We start from the raw sequence: 21,120 nt of genomic DNA, 5'->3' as shown, positions 1-21,120 counted from the left end.
CATGAAGAGAAGGGAGGGTGAAATTTAGTGAAGGTAAGTCTGCAAACAGATCATAGGACGTGAACTAATAAAGAATCTTATCAAACTCAATTCCACACTCTGCTCTGCCATAACAATATTAGTAGTATATAAGAAGCAACCAGAAAGGAATTTCCCTTAGGTATGGCCAGTAGAACTTGTTTACATTTTGAGGAGTAGTGGTAGCTGGGAGAAAAGAATGTAATATTTGTTGAAGCTGTTTGACAAACATCATTAATGTTGGTGACCTTTCCATCATGACTCAAGGAGTGAAATTAAGTCTTCTTATTCATCTTTATTGGCTTAGCAGGTGTGTGGCCTTGTCCTGAGTAGGTCATTGAGATTAACCTGAAAATTGTATAGAAGAAAATGACCATTGGAAAATGAAGGACCATGAAATTCATGTGATCAAGCTGTCAGATGGTTGGATAGAGTCCACTAGGCTTCATTTGCACACCCGCTTAGCCAAAGAGTCATCAGTTTTGAGCTGAAATGAACAGTCTTAAGGAGGTTTGACTTAAGAGCTCTCTTGTAGAAATCTCCAGTAGGAAATGTCATCTTTTAGTGGCAGTCCATTAGTAAATGTGAGGGCTAACCAGCATTGATTAAAGGTGCAACAGCTCATAGAAAGGAGGATCCAGTTGGCTATGAAGAGTGTTAGTCATCCTGTACATCGACTTAAATGACTAAAAAATAACAGTGGAATGGCCTTGTCAAAAGGAGGCCCCTCAGGTGCCTGTGGAATTATTTTTATTAGTATAATAAGGAAACTGTTGGCCAATAAACAAGGTCGAATGCAAGTAGAGTGGTCACTAGAATAGTAACATACCCGTAGAATCCGCATACTAGAACTGTGGTGCACAAGTACAACAGACAGTTGAATGGTCAGTGGAATAGTAGAATCAGAAAAGAATAACCAGTATGATTGCCAATAGACATTAATAGAACAGATATTGGATTGTTGGTCTTCCTGTTGAACATTTGGTAGAGCAGTCATTACAGTGGTGGTTCATCAGGAAGAAACTTAGTAAACAATTAGAATGCTAGTCAATTGGCCAATAGAACAACCAGCAAAGTTTTGGAAGACCTACATGGCCATTAGCAGAATTTTGCAAACCAGCAGACTGGTACACAAAACAGTCCTTAGAATTGTCTAATACCTCCTGAGTGGTTAGCAAAACCTCACAACACATACAGAACAGACAGTTGAATGCCCAGATTAATGTGGAATTTTAGAAAAATACTGATTACATTCTTTAATGTGGTTGGTCTCTTTTCTGTTCATAACTTGTTAAATAAAAACATTTTTGAGAGAGAGAAAGAGGAAGAGTGGGACTACATAAGTGCATTTATAATATTGCTGGAAGGCTACATTCCCAGACAAAATTAGGACAAACGCACATATTTATGTAAAACAAGTAAGATTCGGGGTTCTACTCAGAAGGGAGATGAAGCAAAAGTACTGCAAATATAAAACCAAAGTCAAAACTTCTCCAGCAAGTAAACGGACAGGCACATGTATAGAATAGCATGGGCCGCTTTTCGTAGTTTTTGCTTTATGATACTCTTATACTTGCATGTACACACACACACAAACACACACACACATATATATAAATATATATATATATATATATATATATATATATATATATATATATATATATATATGTATATTTATTTGATTCACTATAAATACTGAATATTTATTATTTATCATTTCCGTATCACGTTTAGGACCAGTATGTTTGTCTTTATTACTTATTAGCTCCAAAGACTATTAAAGTATCTGATAAACATTAAAATTTGTCCATGCTTACTTGGTACTCTAGAACATTATTAAGAATTTTACTATTATTGCTGGTTCTGATTGGCAAAATGAAGCCTAGTGAGTTGGGTGTTTGGTAACACAACTTAATAGCACAAATCTAAGGAGACTCTTGATATATATTATACACAAAGAAAAGATGTATACTGCACTAGTAGTCAGTGACTTGCAAAGACATGTCAGGTAATTTTTTTTTTGTTCCATTGGCCAAATGAAGCCAGGTGAGATGCTCTTACTGTGATCTTACTCTGGTTCATGACATTCAAGTTATCAAAGATGTTTAAGCATTTTGATACTTAATTAGATACTTGGCCAAAAGATGCTGGACTGATGAACTTGTAATACTTTTGCTTGAAATGAGTTCCATGAGAATAGTACAGCATCCTGTAATAGCTAGATTAAGGTCTTTACTGGATATAGTAATGAGTATCACTCTGGGACCTAAATTAAAATTTTGCCATTTAGTTTATTTATTTGTTTATGAATTGCAAAGACTATACTGACATTAATACTATTCCTTTGATTAAACTTTGCACCATACTGTGTTTATTCAAGAGCAGACACAATCACTGGTTACCGGGATCCTTTTATTTTTCTTTGCAAAAGGGTCATATGTAAATGCAAACTACATCATTAGCCAAGAGGCAGTGATTTTATTTTACTTAGTATTTATTTGGGTTCAGTGTTGACGTTATGACTTATGCTCCTCCAGCATTATATGATTTGTTTCTCTGGTAAAAGTAATACTTGAATTATTTAAGAGTTTGTTCATTTTTGTTTCGTTCCAATATACTGAAATTTCTAAATTTCTAAAAACTCAAATTTCTAAATTTGCTGTTATTGCTTCTAAAGTTCAAGTTGATAAGTTATACTATTATTTATTACTTTAAAAATTATTCAAGACATACGTTTTTTTGTCAGTTTGAGGATTGATAAATATCAATTGTTATTTACTAGTGGAATGTATTTAAGCTGGTCATAATAGAATTATGTACATTTTTTTGTTGGGTATATACTGAAATATATTGCTTCTGGGCATTATGAAATTGCATTTTGTTTTGTTTGGGGGGATTGCTGGCTTAAAACAACAAACCACCAGAATTTTTACATGAACTAAACTATAATAGTTTATAGGTATTATCTAATAGGCCAATAAACTGTTTTGCTGATTCTTTTATCATTGTTTTTTTGAACTGACTTATTATCAGTATGAATCTGATTTCTTTTGTACGTACATTTATATTTTCCATAATGAAAAGTGAGTTGATCACGCCTTATATGCTTATGGTAATTTATGAATTTTGTAGTTCTGCTTATCATAATATAGACTTGTTTTATTATATGAAATAAAATTATATATTTCAGCATCGGTACAGTAGAAGACTGTTTGTTACTGCATTAGTTAGCAACCTATTGCATCATAATTTCTCTGGAGACGTCCTTTATTAAGTAGATGTACTGATGATTGTATATATAAATGGAAGTTGTACATGAGCATTTTATGAAATACTAAACACATTTTACCTTCTAGTAAGTACTAAATAGTTATATTTAGGACCATTATGTTAGTAAAGAGTATTGTTATGTGACTGATATCATCTTATTGATTTTGAAATGGTACGTATCATTATTAGGGCAATTTCATTGTACGTATTAGGGTACTTCAGACAATTATTTGCTATTTTCTATGTACATTTTTACATGAAAATTTTATATAATCTTGATGTGTTAAAATATCTATAATTTCATTCAGGAGATATGTTTCATTCCTTATGCATAAAAATATTTCCATAAATTTCAAGATAGGATGCCTATATTCCTTTCAGTTTTTTAGTATAACAGCAAAAGTTTTTTTTTCACTCAAAGCACTGATTGCAGTACTTTCACTGAAGTTTGCTGCACAATTTAAAAATTAAGTATTTAGAGAATAAGCATTATAAAGCACACTGCAGCTAACTTGAATTGCTTTTGACATGTATTGAGTTTTTGTGTATGTGTATATTGTGGTAGATGAAAATGAGTGCTTTACAGTAAGTAGATGATTGTTCAGGACTGTTAACGTGATCTATCTTTTTCAGCATTTGCAGTAGTTTGTTTTTCCAGATGGACTTGCAAATAAGGACTATTTTGTTGCCCTTAATAACTGTCAGCAAGCAGTTGCATTTTCTTCTCAGTATTTACGAGCCTTTATACAAAAGATCTTTACTCCTAATTATTTTTAACCTTCCAGAACTTTTTAGTATGTTTTGTGACGTAATATTTTTTTCTAAAAAGTTGCATTTTTCTAAAACCTTTCAGGCAACTGAGGCATTTGAAGAGGCTTTGCCAAGTTCATGTCTCAACATATTGGAATAAAAAACTGTGTTAATTGTAACAGCACTGGAGTCAGTAATTTTAAATGACTTTTTGATGAAGAGATCTGAAATATTAGATCTGATGAAAATCAAAGTACAGCTTTTATTACAGTCTGCCACCAGTAAATTTGAGTTTAAATGCTAATTTATAAAATGAAAGATTTTAACTAGTCTGAGCTAGAACTCAACGCTTTGTACATGATTTGGTTAGTAACATACAGATAGAGTTTGAAACCCATTGTAAAATCATAGATGTATGATGATTATTTACTTTATTTACTGGAATCCAGCATAGAAATAAAGCTGTTAAAAAATATAAGTACCCTCATAGTACTGGCATACAAGGATGTGACAGTTAACAAAAGGTAAAAGAACTCGACAGAGTATGTCATTAAATTGCATGCTGAGAATTTTTATTTGCAATTTAAAGGCTCGTTTCCAGATAGGAAAAGGAAAAAAGAGGAATTATAGCACATCTCGTGGATATGTTGGCTGTTGTACCCTAAAAAAATACTGACATTACTAATTTTTGGGGATAAATCTTACCTACTGTAAAAGATAGTGTATATTTTTGTACTGATAGGTGAGTCAGCATTCAAACAAAAGATCAAATGGCTGCCCGGATGACTGTCTAGTGCAACCTATTCTCCACCAGGTGTGTTTTGAATGTTTTAGTTTTTGTCAGAATTCTCCTTGCCACCATTGTGTACGGCAGTCCCCACATTACGTCAGACTCAGATTACATCGTTCTGTTTATGCTGCTTTTTAAAATATTCATAAAATATTGGTTACGGGTTACGGCGTATGTTCCGAGGTTATGTTGTCGTGTTATACCGTTATGGAACAGTAAAAGCACATATAGTTACAATATAAAGTCAAAATTTCGGTGTTTTTTGATGCACACCACATCTGAAAGCCAGTAAAATACTGTACACCTAGAGGATTAAAGGTAAGGCTTTCACACATCACTTTTCATTTTTATACATTTTTCTTGTGACGCTCTGGTTTACGTCGTATTCTGGATTACAGCGTGGCATCGGAACAGAGCCCCTGATGTAACCTGGCGACTGTTAATTTTTTAGGAGATACACACTGTTTGTGCCAGCTGCAATGATATAAAGAGTTATCTTCAGAACAGATATGAGGAAGTTGGGATTTTTGAAGGACTTTCTGCTCAAGTTTGTTATATAGGAAGAAAAAGGAAGCAGATAGATTGCAAAAGCAACTAGTTAGGTCTGGTCACCAACCTTTCATTTCTCCCTCTTCTCCAGGTCCTTTTGTCTGTATTTATTCTGACTCAGTCTAGGCTTTTTCTTTGCTAATACTTTAGTTAGTGCTGAGACTTCCTGTTTAGCTCTGCCTTCCGCTCCCCCTTTGGCTCAGGAAAAGCATATTGAGAAGTTAAAAATTTGTTAGGGAACTGTTCCGGGTCCCTCCCATTATGTGTGATCATTTTCGTGTTCCCCTGTAAGAGGTAAGGTGTTGGTGCCCTTGTTTGTCTGTAGCCTGAGCCTAGGAATGCTCTGCGACAGTTGGAAGAGTCTGCTGTGTCAGGGAACTGGGTCAGTTCTCGGGGCATTTTGGGAAATATTAATCTTCACAATGTATGCAACTTCTACTGTCATTGGAACCAAGTATAAGGTAGTTGGCACCGATAAAACTAATTTGTATAATGTATAAGTACAGACAGTGTTATTGATGTAACGTGCATGTAGTGAGTTGTACTTTTCTGATGTGGTGTCAACTCAGTCGATCATTAAACCAATCTCTTCATCTCTTGCTCATTCTAAATCCTTGTCTGCTACCCTTTTCAACTTTCTCTGTCGAAATGCACTCATTTGTTCTTTATATGTTTTTTTGGCTATCAGCGAATCTCTTACCTCTGCTTTGATTAACGTTTCTCTTTCCAATTCTATCATGGCTACAGTATCTTTTGTGTCCAAGCTAGCTGTTATTCTAGTTACTTGGGTTTCTGAGGATGTGTCATATGGGAATGATCTCAAGTCTTTCTCTCGAACGAGGTGGGTGAGTCGTCGTAACTTCTCTTCCCTCTGCCTTCCAATATTCCCATTTGCTTTCGCACAGCTGACTTGTTGACTCAGCTGAGTCTTTCAGTTTGTGTTTCTGTCTCTTTCATGTGGTCGCATCTGCAGCTGCATTACTTGGCTGCTGTCTCCTCTTGTCATCAGTTGCCACCTCCTGTCGCCCTTTGATCGAAGAAGAACTCGAATCAGAGGAATCTCTGGTTGGTCGGTGTTTACTGGAGTGTTGTGCTTTGCTTTATCCTTATTTAGTGGAGGAAAGAGGCCATGTAGAGTGTGTTTTTGGCCCCAGCTGGAGTAAGTATTCACAAGGAATTTGTTGCCTATTGGCAGATGGTGTCGACTTTTGGGAGTAGGAATTATTTTCTAGTGTCAACTGGTTCAAGCTGGCCAACTGTATTGGCAGTATTCCAAAGGCCAAGGATTTGTTGCCTCACCTGGCTCAGTCTCTGTGTATTATGATTTTCATTTGACTTTCCTAACTCCGTCTCAGCACATTCATATCCTCGTGATGTGGGGATACTCTTAAAATTTTCAGGCTTGTCTGTCAAAATACAAATAGTCTCTTTTTGCTTTTTGAAGAATTTTAACCCTTAAGGAAGCTTCCTTCTCGGCAATGTCTTTCTTTGTTAAGAAACATGTCCTTACTGAGAATTTGTCAGATTAATCAGACACAATTACAGTACAGTCTCACATAATAGATTGCAATATACAGCTAACTTTCATTAAACTTGTATGTATTCCAGGATCATCAGTGTTACCAGGTTCTGTAGGAGGGATGGTGTAACTAAGAGTTGGTTATTTTTAATTTTGAACCTACGTCCAGATTTTGTTTTCCATCTGCCTTGTAGCACAAAACAAAGAATTTTGACAAGTGTCGTTACACTGACTTACAATACGCCACAGAATGGTCAACACTACACCTGGTAATCCTTACAAGACATCAGGGTGGTGGAAAGACCATCGAAGACTTCTAGAAGGTTTATCCCTAGTCATACCAGAAAGATTGCTTCTTTGAGGGAAATGAACAACATAATATTGGTGTGATAGTTCATTCTGCTGAAGGACAATGTTTTTGGTGATTTAGGATTCAGGAAGGACAAAACTACCAATAGAGTGGTCATCACTACATATGCAAGTCCGACAGTTGCTGTAGAATTAGAGGAGCGCTCATATGTGGACTTATTAGTATGTGGATGAACAGGAATGACCAGGTTACTACTGCTCCTTTGAGGTCCCTCAGGCTTTAGATGTGGATGCATTTCTTCAAGTTTGCCCTGATTCAGACTTGTATGATTTCCTCCTTTATCTAAAGTAAGGAAAACATTGGACAAATTTTAAGTTACATGGATTGTACAATGACTCCCATAGAACCCTAGTAGCCTCAGAGCAAATGATTTTTTAACTTTCTAGCTCTCTCAGTAGATGCCTTTCTTGTTCTTCTGTCGAGGAGAAATTGACTCAAACTACCGAATTCCATGCAGTTCCACAAACTTCTGTATCTCACACTTAACTACCTGGAGATGCTCAACTGTCCCCACCCAATAAGGAGATTTTCAAGGTATCAGTGATTCTATCCCAAAGTGGAAAACAATAGTGGCGGCCTTTTATCAGAAGCAGTGGTTTGTGTATTGCTCAGGGTGCCATTCTAGAGAAATTTTCAGCACCTGTACCCCTGTAGACATCAAGTTTCTCTGCTTTTTTAGATATAGCAAGAGTTTTTCACTATACCTTAGTGTTGTGTCATGTGTAATTAGATTTGGCTAATGATCAACACTTCAAGATGTTGAGATTGAAGCCCCTACAACACAGTACTGTTTCATTCTCTCTGGAATTTAGATGTTCTAAATTTCATATGCAGATCCTTTTAATCCACGGGAATGAGTTCAATTAAAGTGTTTACAATGAGACTTTTGGTTAGCACTATCGGTAGTTAAAAGAGTAAATTTATTGCAAGCACTCTCCTCAAAGCTGTTGTAAAAGGGAATGCTATTTTATCTTTATGCCTTAGAGCTGAGAATGATGTTAGGCTAAGTTGTTCTGAGAACTGTAAGAATTCCAATTTAACACCCTTGTTGTGGAAGAAGAGGAAACACTTGTCCTTACTTTTATTTAGTGGTTTTAGAAAACCTTGAACATCTTTGTCAAAGGTTTAAGCATGGAATAGGCAAAGTTAACCTTTTGATTTGGAGTTTTAGAATACCTAGTGTGTCGTTGTCAAAGATTAAGCCTGGAAGAGTCAATGTTAACCTTTCATTTTGTGGTTTTAGACACCTAGAACAACTTGTCAAAGGTTAAGCCTGGAGTAGGCAGAGTTAACCTGTTGTTGTGTGGTTTTAGAAAACCTAGTATGTCTTTGTCAAAAGTTAAGCCCAGAAGAGGCAAAGTTAACGTTTTTTGTGTAGAGGTTTAGCGATGTACGTATTTGATAAGGCTAGTAGATGAGAACTAGCTCCATACCTTTTACCTTTATTGAAGGTAAACATCCATAATGAGAGAGCTGTTACAATTTGATTTAGTTTTATGAAAATTTGTTTCTTGGGGATGGGATTAGTGCAGCACAGCACAAGTGCAATTTAATTTTTGCCTCCCATTACCTTATGGAGAATTTTCTGAAAACAGTAAAGCTCTTAGTCCGCTACTAGTAGCAGGTAGTCTTTATCTGAACTGAAAAAAAGATCAATACTGTAGGTTCTTTGGTTTAAATCCCAGGTTTTGATATTTTGGGGAACCTGATGGTACATATATTATATAGCAGTGTATCTGTATGTGATAAAGGTATTAATTTTAGTTGACTGTCGTTTTATAGGGCTTTTGGACCCAGGCACAGGGGTCCCATCACGCTGCTGCTGTTTCGCTCTGGCTGAATTGAAGTGGTTTTCTCCACTAGGCTGGCTGCTATTCGCTGCACATATGTGAGAGCCCTTGCTCTCTGAATGGTAAGATTGTTTTGGGTTTCTTGCAAGAAACCTTTAGCTCTATTGGCTGAGCAGATTTTGTCTAGTTGCACTACCCACCATCATCTTCTCAATGTGGCAATCAGCTGCTTTTAACAGTAGGTAAGATTTATCCCAAATAATATAAATTTTCATAATAGACTTTATTGTTTGAGTACTTACCTACTGTTAAAGTAGACACCACCCAGCCTCTCCACACTTAGTGGGCTGTCAAGGAGAATTCTGACGAGCTAAAGTATTGAAAACACGCCATTCAATCTTTTTTTTTCTTTTTTTTAATACCGACCCGCCTATCAGCACGCAGATATAAGCTATCTTTAACATTAGATGAATTTTATTATGAAAATTTTACATTATGCTAAGAAGCCAGGAATCTTATCATGTGAGTCTCGGTAACTAAGTAGCCAGGTGTATTTAAGTTTGACATACCTAGTATCCTTGTCAGTTAGTGTTGGAAGGACATGTATAAAGCTATGGTTACCTTTCCGTGAAATGTTGAAATTATTGCCCAAAAACTTTGGGAAGCATTCGATAAATCCATGAACTTCTTTTTCTTCTTTATGGAAAATTTTTGCTTTGACACTGTGCCTTACATTATTAGAGTTATCGGGTCAGAGGGCCAGTAAATCTAAATTAAGAGGAAGAATATACTTTTGGTAAAGGAATAACAAAAATTCTTATGAAAAATACTCTTTGTTGTTGACCTGTATGGGTTTATCAGCAGAAGTGGAAACTGTGTTTTTATTTTTAGATGCGCTGTGGATAAGCTGGTTTTAATCTTTGGTGTCTTTGTTACAAACTTTCCTCAGATACTCTTTCCAGTACCAATATGATGCATCTGGAGAAGGAAATGGATTATCAGTTTAAGTGCAAAAAACTTCCATGCTTTGTTTTTTCCGTTAAAGAAAATTTATTTTAGGCTTTGCCTAACTTTAATATATAAACCAAAAGAGGTTTAGTTTCAGTTGTTTTACAAGACTATATGGATTGTATTTAGCCCGACTTTTATAGCTGCTAGAAATTGTCTTTTGGTTTGGTTAATGGCCCTTACTATCAACAATCCATTACGGGCATGACATATACTATGAAACACAATGGGATTTAATTCATATTCCCCAGTCCATCCCATACATGTTTCCATCAGTTTTCTTTTTTTTCCTCTCACAAAAGACTCCAGTGAAGACTAGAATGATTTTGATTATGGAAAATTCTACCCTTAAAATTTTGAAGTAGGGTAGAGGTGGATGGCACTCCTTCTACCTGTGAAATTGGAGTACTTGGCTGGGATCTGTAATATGAAATCTTGCCCTCTTGCTGGGCTCCTTCCTGATGAACTGACAAAACCCTCAAAGCACAGAATGTTATGTGTATATTTTTCGATGTAGCAATATTGCTCTCCCCCATGTATAGTCTCTTGGAGTAATTTTAAATTTTCCATCATGAATATGAATCCTCAACCTTCAACCTCTAGTGCACAATTTGATTCTCTTTTTGGATTCTTCCAGTCGGGTAAGAAACAAAGAAATTAAGATAATATTGAATTCTTTTGGGTTAAAAAAAAACTAAATTCAGAACTTCATCAATTTTGATTCTGTATTTGGAAACAAAATCTGGTCACAGATCTTATTACTAGAAAGTGAAAACCTAATACGTATCATCTCTTGAAAACTGTGTAAGTAGACATTGGACGGCTAAAGTGACTTTTAGACTAATAATAGTAAATCGTGGTTGTTTGAAGCTGCTGCTAAAAATCAGTTAAAGTAAAGAGAATGGCACAATGATTTCTCTGTTACTGGGGACAGTCTTATAGCCCAATAATGAACCAGTGAAAAACTGTTTTATTAGGCTCTTGATAAAAGACACAGATAAGTACAAGACTGTGAGATACATATACATAATTCAAGTATGAGAAATAAAGAAACTTTTTGACATGTAGCGAAAATAAGATTTGAAGGACTCGTGATCCTTTCAAAATTAAGATTCTAGGGCTGAAGAGAGAGGTAAAACCATATGCACCTAAACCCTTACAGCCCAAAAACTGCAGTTTTTGCGTTGTAGAAGAAAAACTCATACCAACACCAGATATACATATTGTGGACCAAAGCATTCAATAAGAGAAACTTACATGGAACTAAAAGTAAGATGGCTTATTTATTCAGCAAAAAAAAAAAAAAAAAAAAAAATATATAAAATAAAATGGAAATATCAAATGGAAATTGAGAAAGTTAGCCAAGTCAACATAACAGAAAACCACCAAAATAATGTTCCTGAACTTCAAGCTAACGAGAAAAGACCAAAAGAGACACTTCTTCATAAAAACAAGAAACAAAATACTATTGACTGTAATGAGGCTGAACCATCTGCCCAACCAAAATCGAACATACCAAAAAAGGACAACGGATATCAGGCGAAAACAAAAACAGAATTAGTTTGTTAAATCACAACTGACAAACCAGTCAACAGAAGGAAGGCACCTCAAAACAGCAAATATTCATAGGAAAAGCAAAGAGACAGAAACATGATGGCGCATGCAGCTATAATCATGATTTATTGATTTCGTAACAAAAACAAGAATATAATGAGAGATAGACTACGAAACACAACAAGAAATTTCATAAAATACTGAAATAAACACGTAACACAAAACGAAATGAAGCGAGGGTATAACCATTTGGTATGAAAGAAAAAACCTAGAAAAAAAATCAAGTGGAAAATAAAAATCTATTAAGGATGAACCGGAGACTACCAAACTTAAATACAACCAAAAGTGTTCTAAATAAACACAAGACTTCAACTCCTGTTATAAGAAGATGAATAGTAAAAAGTAGACGTTTGTAAACCATAAAAACCTCGCCACGTAGCAAAGGGCTGCCAATAATGTAGTAATCCCGTGGGGGTTAAATTATCTGAAGACCAGATTACACCTTGTGAGGAGTAATTCATCTCCTCAGAGACTGGACCAATAACATTAGTCGTACCACAACATGTAAATAAAACGGTACCATTAATAAGCTTCACGGGAAGATTTCGGGTTAGAAACTGAAAATAAGTATGTATACGAAGATCATTTATGAAATAATTTAGTAAGAATACTGTTTTACAATTTTCAGCAATCATATTGTGAATATAAGCAATGCCCATACCATCTGGAATTTATATCATCAGGTGAATAAAAAAACACTAAATTTAAAAGAATTCATAAGTAGTCTCCAAGAGCCCCTTTTAATAGTTGGCAATATTATTGTCCATAACCTTGTTTGGGATTAGAATTGTATATTATCGGATCTTGCAAGAAATACAGTCGAAGCTAGCTTAGATTTAAATAATCAGTGGTGTCCAAGTGACAACAAAGCAAACATACTTCCCGTAAGGACATGGGACCTTTTCATCACTGGATATCACTCTTTGCTCATCTGACATATAGGTAATAGATAGATTTGATTGGAGCACATAAAGACCTATCCACAAGTGATCATTTTCCAATTTTTATTGCACTTTTACAACATACTCCCATTAACCATACCATACTCGTCTTTATTTGTATTCATAAAACTGATGGTGAAATATACCATTTGCTCACAAAACGGATATCTTCGTTTTAGTATCTAAGAGACCTCGAGGCAATTGATTTTATGACATTTATCTCCGTAGGGGATAGTACCGTCAGTGCACCCCTGTAGGCATTACTTAAAGGTCTTCGCAGCGTGCCTTCGGCCCCTAGCTGCAACACCTTTCGTTCATTTTGCTATACCTCCTATCATATTCTCTTTTTTTCCATTTTACTTTCCACCTTCTCCTAACAGTTGATTGACAGTGCAACTGCGAGGTTTCCTTCTGTTACACCTTTCAAATCTTCTTACTGTCAATTTCCGTTGCAGCGCCTTTGCCCTAAATTCTATATTACGAAATTTATATATATATATATATATATATATAATATATATATATATATATATATATATATATATATATATAAGTCACTGGTAAATCCATACCGCATTCTGATGCACAGACAAATTATATATGATATCCATAGACTGCTACTAACTGGAATCAGTAATAATATTTGCATAAATGATGTTGCTATTTCGAGAAAGACATGCAGAACATTTTCAATAATGCTGTAGAAAAATAGACATGGGGCTTATCAGTAGTTAACAGTACTCGTAGAAAAGACCACATGTAAAGTGGAATAAAACTGAAGAGATTAACTTGAAGATTGGAGATCATCACTTAACCATAAGTCTAGATCCAGTTCATAATGAAGGACTCGGAATATACGCCATAGCTTTAGGTATTAGTCAATAAATAAAAATATAAAATTTCCACTTGGGGCTATGCATTGGATAGGCACATGAAATATATATGTAACAACTGTGCATATACCCTAGAATAGCAAAATCCAAAATGAAAGGTTCAAACTATGCTATGTACGCATGCCTATCAATGCGGCTGTTTTCACAGCAGAACTGTGTGAAATAGGATGAGCAAATTAAAATGATTAAAGAGATATTATTTCATAAATTGTAATTTTCAGAAAGTGTAGAAGAGCTACTGAAACACTTCAGAAGTAAAATTCAGAAAATCCCCTTTGACAACGAATAAAATTTCGATTTCGCAAATTATATGGCGATGGTGAAAATGTATGTATTGGATTCTGTCCACGTAGACATTTCCCCACAGATATTCCAATTAATGATTATATAGAATTCATAAAGCGCATTTTAACCGAAACATGTTAGAATATACGGAATGATGCACATGATATCAATTTAAAACAGGTCAAGCCCAATGATGGAATATTAGATTTATCATGTGAGAAAAAGGACACAAAAGGTGAGACTCTTCATAGAGATGGTCACTTGTTTGACCCACGGTCCGATAGCGCCTCCCTCACTGGCATGATCGGTTTGTGTTGTCCTGCCACCTCGGTGGTCGCGAGTTCGATTCTCGGCCATTCCATTGAGGGGTCAGATATGTGTATTTCTGGAGATAGAAGTTCACTCTCGACGTGGTTCTGAAGTCACGTAAAGCCGTTGGTCCCGTTGCTGAATAAACACTGGTTCCATGCAACGTAAAAACATCATACAAACAAACAAACACACGATCCGATTCCTACACATTCATTAGTTTTTTTTGTGTGAATGCCCAAATATAAGTGACAACAGATGCCAAGGTTTTGAAACAACGCGGTTATAGAGCTTTAATCATATTCTCAATTTTTTATGAAATTAACCCAAATTCAAATATTAAAGCCGAAAAACACATACTGCGAGAGATCTTTCTTAAAGCTAATTAGATGATCTTAAAAGCCCTTCAAAATTGGTGTCATAGAAAGTCCTTTGCTGAACAGGGGAAGTTTTTCACTCCAAATATTTTGTATGAATTTGCATGCAAATATAAAGTTTTGGAAATAATTGAATAGATGAAGTAGTGTCAGAATCTTCATATTTTCTGTTATCATTTACTAAAATTGTAAAGGACTTTGCCAGATAGAATTGAAATTTTATTATTAGACAAACCACTTTGGGCTAGCTATGTGCGATTTATGAATTTAGACTTGATGTTGCCTTTTAACTACGGGATAAAAGCATTCCATATATAATATGAAGCCGGTGTAAATGTTGAAATATATAGGAGCAGAGCATAGGTGAGCATCAAGCAAAATGGAAAAGCATGTCAAGCAGCCAAAGGTGCAAGTACAGTGACTGGATCAAAAATGCATATTCCTGTTAGTGATTCTTTATTATAATACCTGTCTTCTTTAATTCCTGTTAGTGATTCTTTATTATAATACCTGTCTTCTTTAGTGGAAGCAGGATTTGTGAGATAATGAATTTGTTAGTAACAAATAAGACATCAAATCTAGTTGGCGTGTGATGTCCTTCAGTTCGCAGATAACATAAAATTGAGGGGACATTGTCTTGTCCATGTTTGACCCATGGATGATTTTATATGGCTAACCCACACACCCCAATCAGAACAACACGTACACTTAAACATATGTAATTTCAGTTTAAGCCAGTGGTTAATATTAAGTTTTAGAACCAAATCTTTAGAAAAACGTTCGTTGTTTTTCCAACATCAACTTTTATTTATTTGTAAATAGGCTATTATATATTTAGTAAACATGTTCTGGTTAATTAAACTACTTAGCAATAATAATAATAGTAGAATGATGGTGCTTGCAGGATGTACTCCATATATAGTGGTATGGACAACGGTGCAGGTTGGCCGCCTGCGGAATTATTATTGGTTGTTGGTCCGGTTCTTGTTCCTTACTGGCGAGAGGGACTGTCATTCAAGCCGCTTTCTCTACGCTGGCGGTCTTGCTGTTTCAGCCGTGCAGACCTTCAAGGTTGCGGGGCGGGGGTGACGTCACTGCATCTCGATTTTGATTGGCTGGTGTGCTGCACCGAGGAGGATAGTGCACCAGCCAATAAAATTTTGGGCCACAGTGACGTCACACTACGTCACGCCCCGCCTAGCAACGCCACCCCACTACCTCGAAGGTCCACGTGGCTGCAACAGCGAGACCACCAGCATAGAGAAAGTGGCTATAATGAAAATCCCTTTAGCCAATAGGGACAAGAACCCGACCAACAACCAATGACAATTCAGCAGGCGGCTGACCTACCACTATATATGGAGTAGATCCCGCAAACCGAACCCTCATTCTATCCTATTCCATCCATCCATCCATCCAGCACCATCATTCTACTCTGATCCTTCGCTGTGATCAGGGTCGATCGAAATCGAAAGAAAAATTAACATTATCATTTTTATATCAAGCATAATTGCGCTGGTTTTTTATAAGTAAACTCTATGGACATTGCTCCCCATATTTCACTAACAACCCCACAAACAATATGCCTAGTATTAGCACTTTACTCGCCAGTTGTAGCAACCAAGAGAAAGCTGTCATAAGGAAGATAGAGAAAACTCTACAAACTCAACTCTGCTGATGCTGCAATATTTTTTAACAGTACCCGTTTAAATGAGGGTCTTCTACCAGAATAATAATAATAATTAATAATAATAATAATAATTTTTATAGTACTGTAGGCGTTGTCATGTTAATGAAGTATGGCACAATACCAGGTATAAAACTTAAATTTTTCCTTCATCCTGACATGGATAGGTACTTGAGTTTTATGGGTTAGGAAGCCTGCTGTCCTACTTTGTCCTCCTCTTAATTCTGTATTACTCAAAGCATATCTAGACTATTCTTGCTATCAACAAAGGATGTTACTTTTTTGAGATTTGGAGGAAAGTTACAATTGAAGTTAATCTGCTGAATGAGGAGAAGGGAGACTGTAATGGATGAGGTACCTATGCATAGGATTGAAATGAGGAACAAGGTCAGCAACTGCAACTGCTTATTGACAGTGGAATTCAGTTATACTAAACATTGAATGAAGAACCGTCTACTCTACTGACTGTAAGATTTTGATGCCATTCCATCTGAATGACCGTAGTAGGTGCTGCAGGTTGTGTGCTTAAATGATCAAGTGACAATATATACGGGAAAAGAAATGAAGAATATTGAGTAGAATTTGACTTGATTACGCTGTAGTCATTGAGCACTATTGTCCTTCATGTAGATATTGAATTTTATCTTTGTAAGTGCAGTAGGTTTATAAAATCAGTCGGCAGGTAATGGAAGTGCAGTTAGTAGGCTTCAATGACTTATGGTCTATGTAGATACTTCAGTATTAAGGCCAAGATATTATTCCAGGTTGGAAACCACTTATGTGTCAGATAGAGGAATGTGATGGTGATGGTACTTCAGAGGCTGTCAAAGTTTGTTTTGACCATGCTGTTTGTCTGGGAGCATGCCCAGATAATCCACCACCTCTCTATTTGTGTCTTGATTGTGCTGAAGACATCAGAAGACAACACAGCACTGTTGAATTTTTCGATATACTTATGCCTATGGCACAAGTGTCGGCTACTTGTGAGAATAAGGTACGCGTTTATTATAATGATTTTTAGTTTCTCTGATTGTGTAGGGTTGAGTCACTGTAAAGATAATCTTTTAATTTTTATTTATATATTCAGTTTAGAAAGAATTTAAGAATTTGTTGCCGTTATAATGCTTATACATAGTTTTTTTTTATAGAACTGCCGGTCCTCAGAGAAAAATGCCATAGCTACATGCTATAGCATGGAGTGTGCAAGCTACAACAGCAATCGGCCTATTCGGTACTGTAGCCAGTGCAATAACATCAGGCACAACAACAGACGTGGGACAGATCATATTGTACACACTACCATTGGCTCTCCTTGGGAAATGGACCCACAGATGCAGAATTTCACCATTGAGGCTATTGTAAGGTAATTGAGATGCAGTTTGAGTGTTGGCAATTTTATTTATAAAGAAAATTGAATTTATTTACTCATGGTTATGTATATTAGAAATCTTTTTACTTACAAGTACTATACTGTTTAAGTACTTATATATGTCAAAACAAGAAGACAAGGGGACAAGTAAATTTGAACTTATACATTGTAGATATTTCATTAGGAGGAGCCAGTAGAATAACAAGTTAATTGCCATCATTATAGGGTTGTTAGTGCTCATTTAAACAAACTTGCTAAATTACAAAAGTCTTGATTAGTAGTGAATATAGTTTCTTAATTTTAATTAGAAAAAATGGCAGCAGTAATTAGAATGCAGGTTGAAAGATTCCCCATAAAGGTGACCTTCAGCACACTGTATTGTCATAGTTGCTTGGTGTAGTACCTTTGCAATACTGCTGTTGGCTAGGTTTTTGTTCACATTGTGTTTTTCTTTTCTTTACTTTTTACTAAAGTTTGAAAGTAGGTTGTGGCACCTTGTTTGTACTTGCCCATATAATATATAACATTCTTATTTTCATGAAGCATCATTTGCACAAATATGTGGTTAACTGAGTGCTGCGTTGCGTCAGTAGACGAAAGAATGTAAGGACATTCTCCTAGGTTAGTATTTTGTCATTAGAGAAAAAAAAAACCCTCCCCTCTGGTAATGTAAATTAAAGGATATGAGGAAGCTGAAGAAGTAGAGTAAGTTATGTTATTATGGAATGATGAACTCTACAGTAATTACAACACTGAAGGGCCTATAGCGTTTGTGCCTGGGCAATGGTCTTAAATAAATTTCTGTACATTTATACATCCATCCTTCATAAATAATTGTTTTTAACAACTAAGTGTAAAACTTAAATCCGTCAAATGTTACTTCAATGTGAATACAGTGATGTCAATCAAATTTGTTTGAAACAAAAATTAATGATTTTGGGAAATTTTCAAAATTGGTCGTCCTCTCTGCCCCACCCTGCATCATCATATAAATTTAAAACGTTATCATACAGAGCAACCGAAGGGTTTTAGTTAATGATGTTGCACTTTGTGAGAAAACAAATTGCCATTCGACAAGCCTCACGTACTCAGTGTGAAATGATGATATTCAACGCACTGATACTGTATATGTCGAAAACCGCTTGAGATATCAGTGTGAAAGTCTGTGATATTGAAGATCAAAGTATGCTTGTTTTTGTAGTACTAATAACTCATTTTTGCACAAAATGTACTATTCGACGGTTTGTGGAAACACCGATGATATGGGCCCTTTCAAAACACCACTCCCAAGCTCACAGGGCTAGTAAGGCTATATATATATATATATATATATATATATATTATATATATATATATATATATATATATATATTATATTTTTTTTTTTTTTTTTATATATATATATATATATATATATATATATTATATATATAATATATATATATATATGATGGGGATACAATCCACAATGAAGTAAATTCCTCTTGTAGTTTAAAATATATATTACTTGTATAGGATTAAAGCTTTCGACCATCAACTGTGGTCTTGTTCACTAAAGTGTGATATGTCACCTCAAGGAACTGACAAGAAAGAGCACAACCATTTGAAAAAACAACGGTTAGGAAACAAGCTAGTTCAAATTATGAATGATCAGGCGGTTGAGCCCTCGTTCTTTCCAGAATTCGTCTTGATCTCGTGGGGAATGTTTCTATTGTCAACTGCTTGTTCTATGGTGTTGGGTGGTTAGTTGGAGAAATGACCTGAGTGGAGTAAACAGGAGAGGAAGCAGCATCGTTATTGGCACATATATTTCTAAAGTTTGAAATTTTCCCTTTCCTACATATCTCCTCACAAATAGCTGTATTTTCTGTAATGCCAGTATTTCCTGCAAAGGTCTCGTTTAATGAAATTAACGCCCCTTCTACTACTCGTCTCAAAGTCCGGTCGTTACATGCAAAAACAACCTTTGTACCTTTAAAATTTATTGCGTGGTTTTTCTCCCAAGTATGTTGCGCAATTGCACTGTATGAACTTCCCCTTCTGCAAGCAGCAACGTGTTCTTCCCTTCTCTTATCAATGGAACGTCCGCTTTCTCCCACGTAACATTCATTGCAATCACTACAAGGTATTACATATACTCCTACATTCTCTCTATTACCCGGTTATTTTTAATGAGTTTCTTCTTGATTGTACTGTTGTACTGAAAAACTACGTTGAAGCCGTTCTTTTTTCCTTTAAGCTGCCTAGAAAATGTATTAAGTTCTCTATTATAAGGAAGAGCAAGAGATGCCTTAAAATCTGCCTTTTCAGTTATATCATGAGGGGCGTAAAACATCGATCTAGCTTTAGATAGAGACTGTAGTATAAAAAACTTTGGGTAACACAGTTTAGTAAAACTATCTACCAAGAAATTTATTTCGGCGTCAATGAACTGGGGATCGCATATTCGGTATGCTCGAAAAAACAAATTGGTTAAAACGTTGTGCTTTACTTTCGGTTCATGATATGAAAAGTAATGGATATAGGTGTTTGTGTGGGTGTTCTTTCTATACACGCTGAATTTAAAGTCACTACTCACTGTGTCTCTATGAACTACCATATCTAGAAAGGGAAGCCTATTTTCCATTTCCTTTTCCACTGTAAATTTAATAGAGGGCAAAAAACCATTTAGCAACTCTAAAAACCTATGAAAGGCTTCCTCGCCGTGTCTATAAACAATAAAAAAACATCATCTACATACCTAACCCAAATTTCAGGCTTGATGTCTTCTGGTAGTGTGTCAACGTATACCTTTTCGAAAATTCCATACATAAGTTAGCCAATATAGGGGAGAGAGGTGAGCCCATCGAGACCCCGGATTTTTGTTGATAGAACGAACCATTAAACTCAAAAATTGTAGATTCAACGCAAATGTTAATCAAATGACAAAATTTATCTATGTGCATAGGTGGCTTGAAAATATTATCTGAGGCTAATTTCTTCAAGTTGTCGAGCACGAAACTCAGTGGTACATTTGTGAATAAAGAAACTATATCTAGACTGTACATAGTACCTATATAATTCTTTTCCTTAATTTGATCCATAAAATCCATACTGTGCTTAATTGTCCCCATTAATTTCCCCAAAACATCCGCTAACCATGATGACAGATCCGACTGAGGATTGTTGCAGCTAGCGACAATGGCCTTAAAGGACACCCCTCCTTGTGAATTCTTGGGGCGTTCCGTAAAAATAACTAAAAGACGGCAGTTTTCTCGCTAGCTTACTCAGGACTATATTTCTGGTTTCTTTTTCCACACCACTGCTAACTATGGCTTTTATTTTCTTGTTAAATTCAGACTGCAAATCGCTAATGCAAGGGGGTTTTGTTACTTTTAAGTATGTGTTACTATCGTTTAAGAGCCTGTGTGCCTTGATCAGGTAATCGTTCTTATTCATAACCACTACACAGCCTCCTTTGTCTGCTTTTAAAATTTTAATACTTGAATTCTTCTTCAATCTATCTAATGCCAAGTTGAAACGTCTTGGTAAATGATCTACCTTCTTCTCAAAACTATGAAGCAACATGCCTTTAATAA

The 21,120-nt window shown here is 35.6% G+C and overlaps 1 protein-coding gene across 9 annotated transcripts in view; it reads left to right on the top strand.

Moving 5' to 3' along the window:
• LOC135222787 (protein unc-79 homolog) overlaps window positions 1-21,120 on the top strand; it is an 841,880-nt gene that overhangs the window by 355,180 nt on the left and 465,580 nt on the right. For all 9 annotated transcript variants that reach the window (XR_010316338.1, XM_064261060.1, XM_064261059.1 and 6 more), the window contains 2 exons: window positions 16,938-17,167; window positions 17,322-17,536. Coding sequence is in view for 8 of the 9 variants with exons in the window: in XM_064261060.1 (XP_064117130.1) it covers window positions 16,938-17,167; window positions 17,322-17,536 (445 nt within the window). In the remaining variant the exon portion in view is untranslated. The remainder of the gene's footprint in view (window positions 1-16,937; window positions 17,168-17,321; window positions 17,537-21,120) is intronic.

The sequence above is a fragment of the Macrobrachium nipponense genome, chromosome 8 (genome assembly GCF_015104395.2).
Source record: "Macrobrachium nipponense isolate FS-2020 chromosome 8, ASM1510439v2, whole genome shotgun sequence".
Classification (NCBI taxonomy): Eukaryota; Metazoa; Arthropoda; class Malacostraca; order Decapoda; family Palaemonidae; genus Macrobrachium; species Macrobrachium nipponense.
This window is presented reverse-complemented; position numbering and strand designations above follow the sequence as displayed.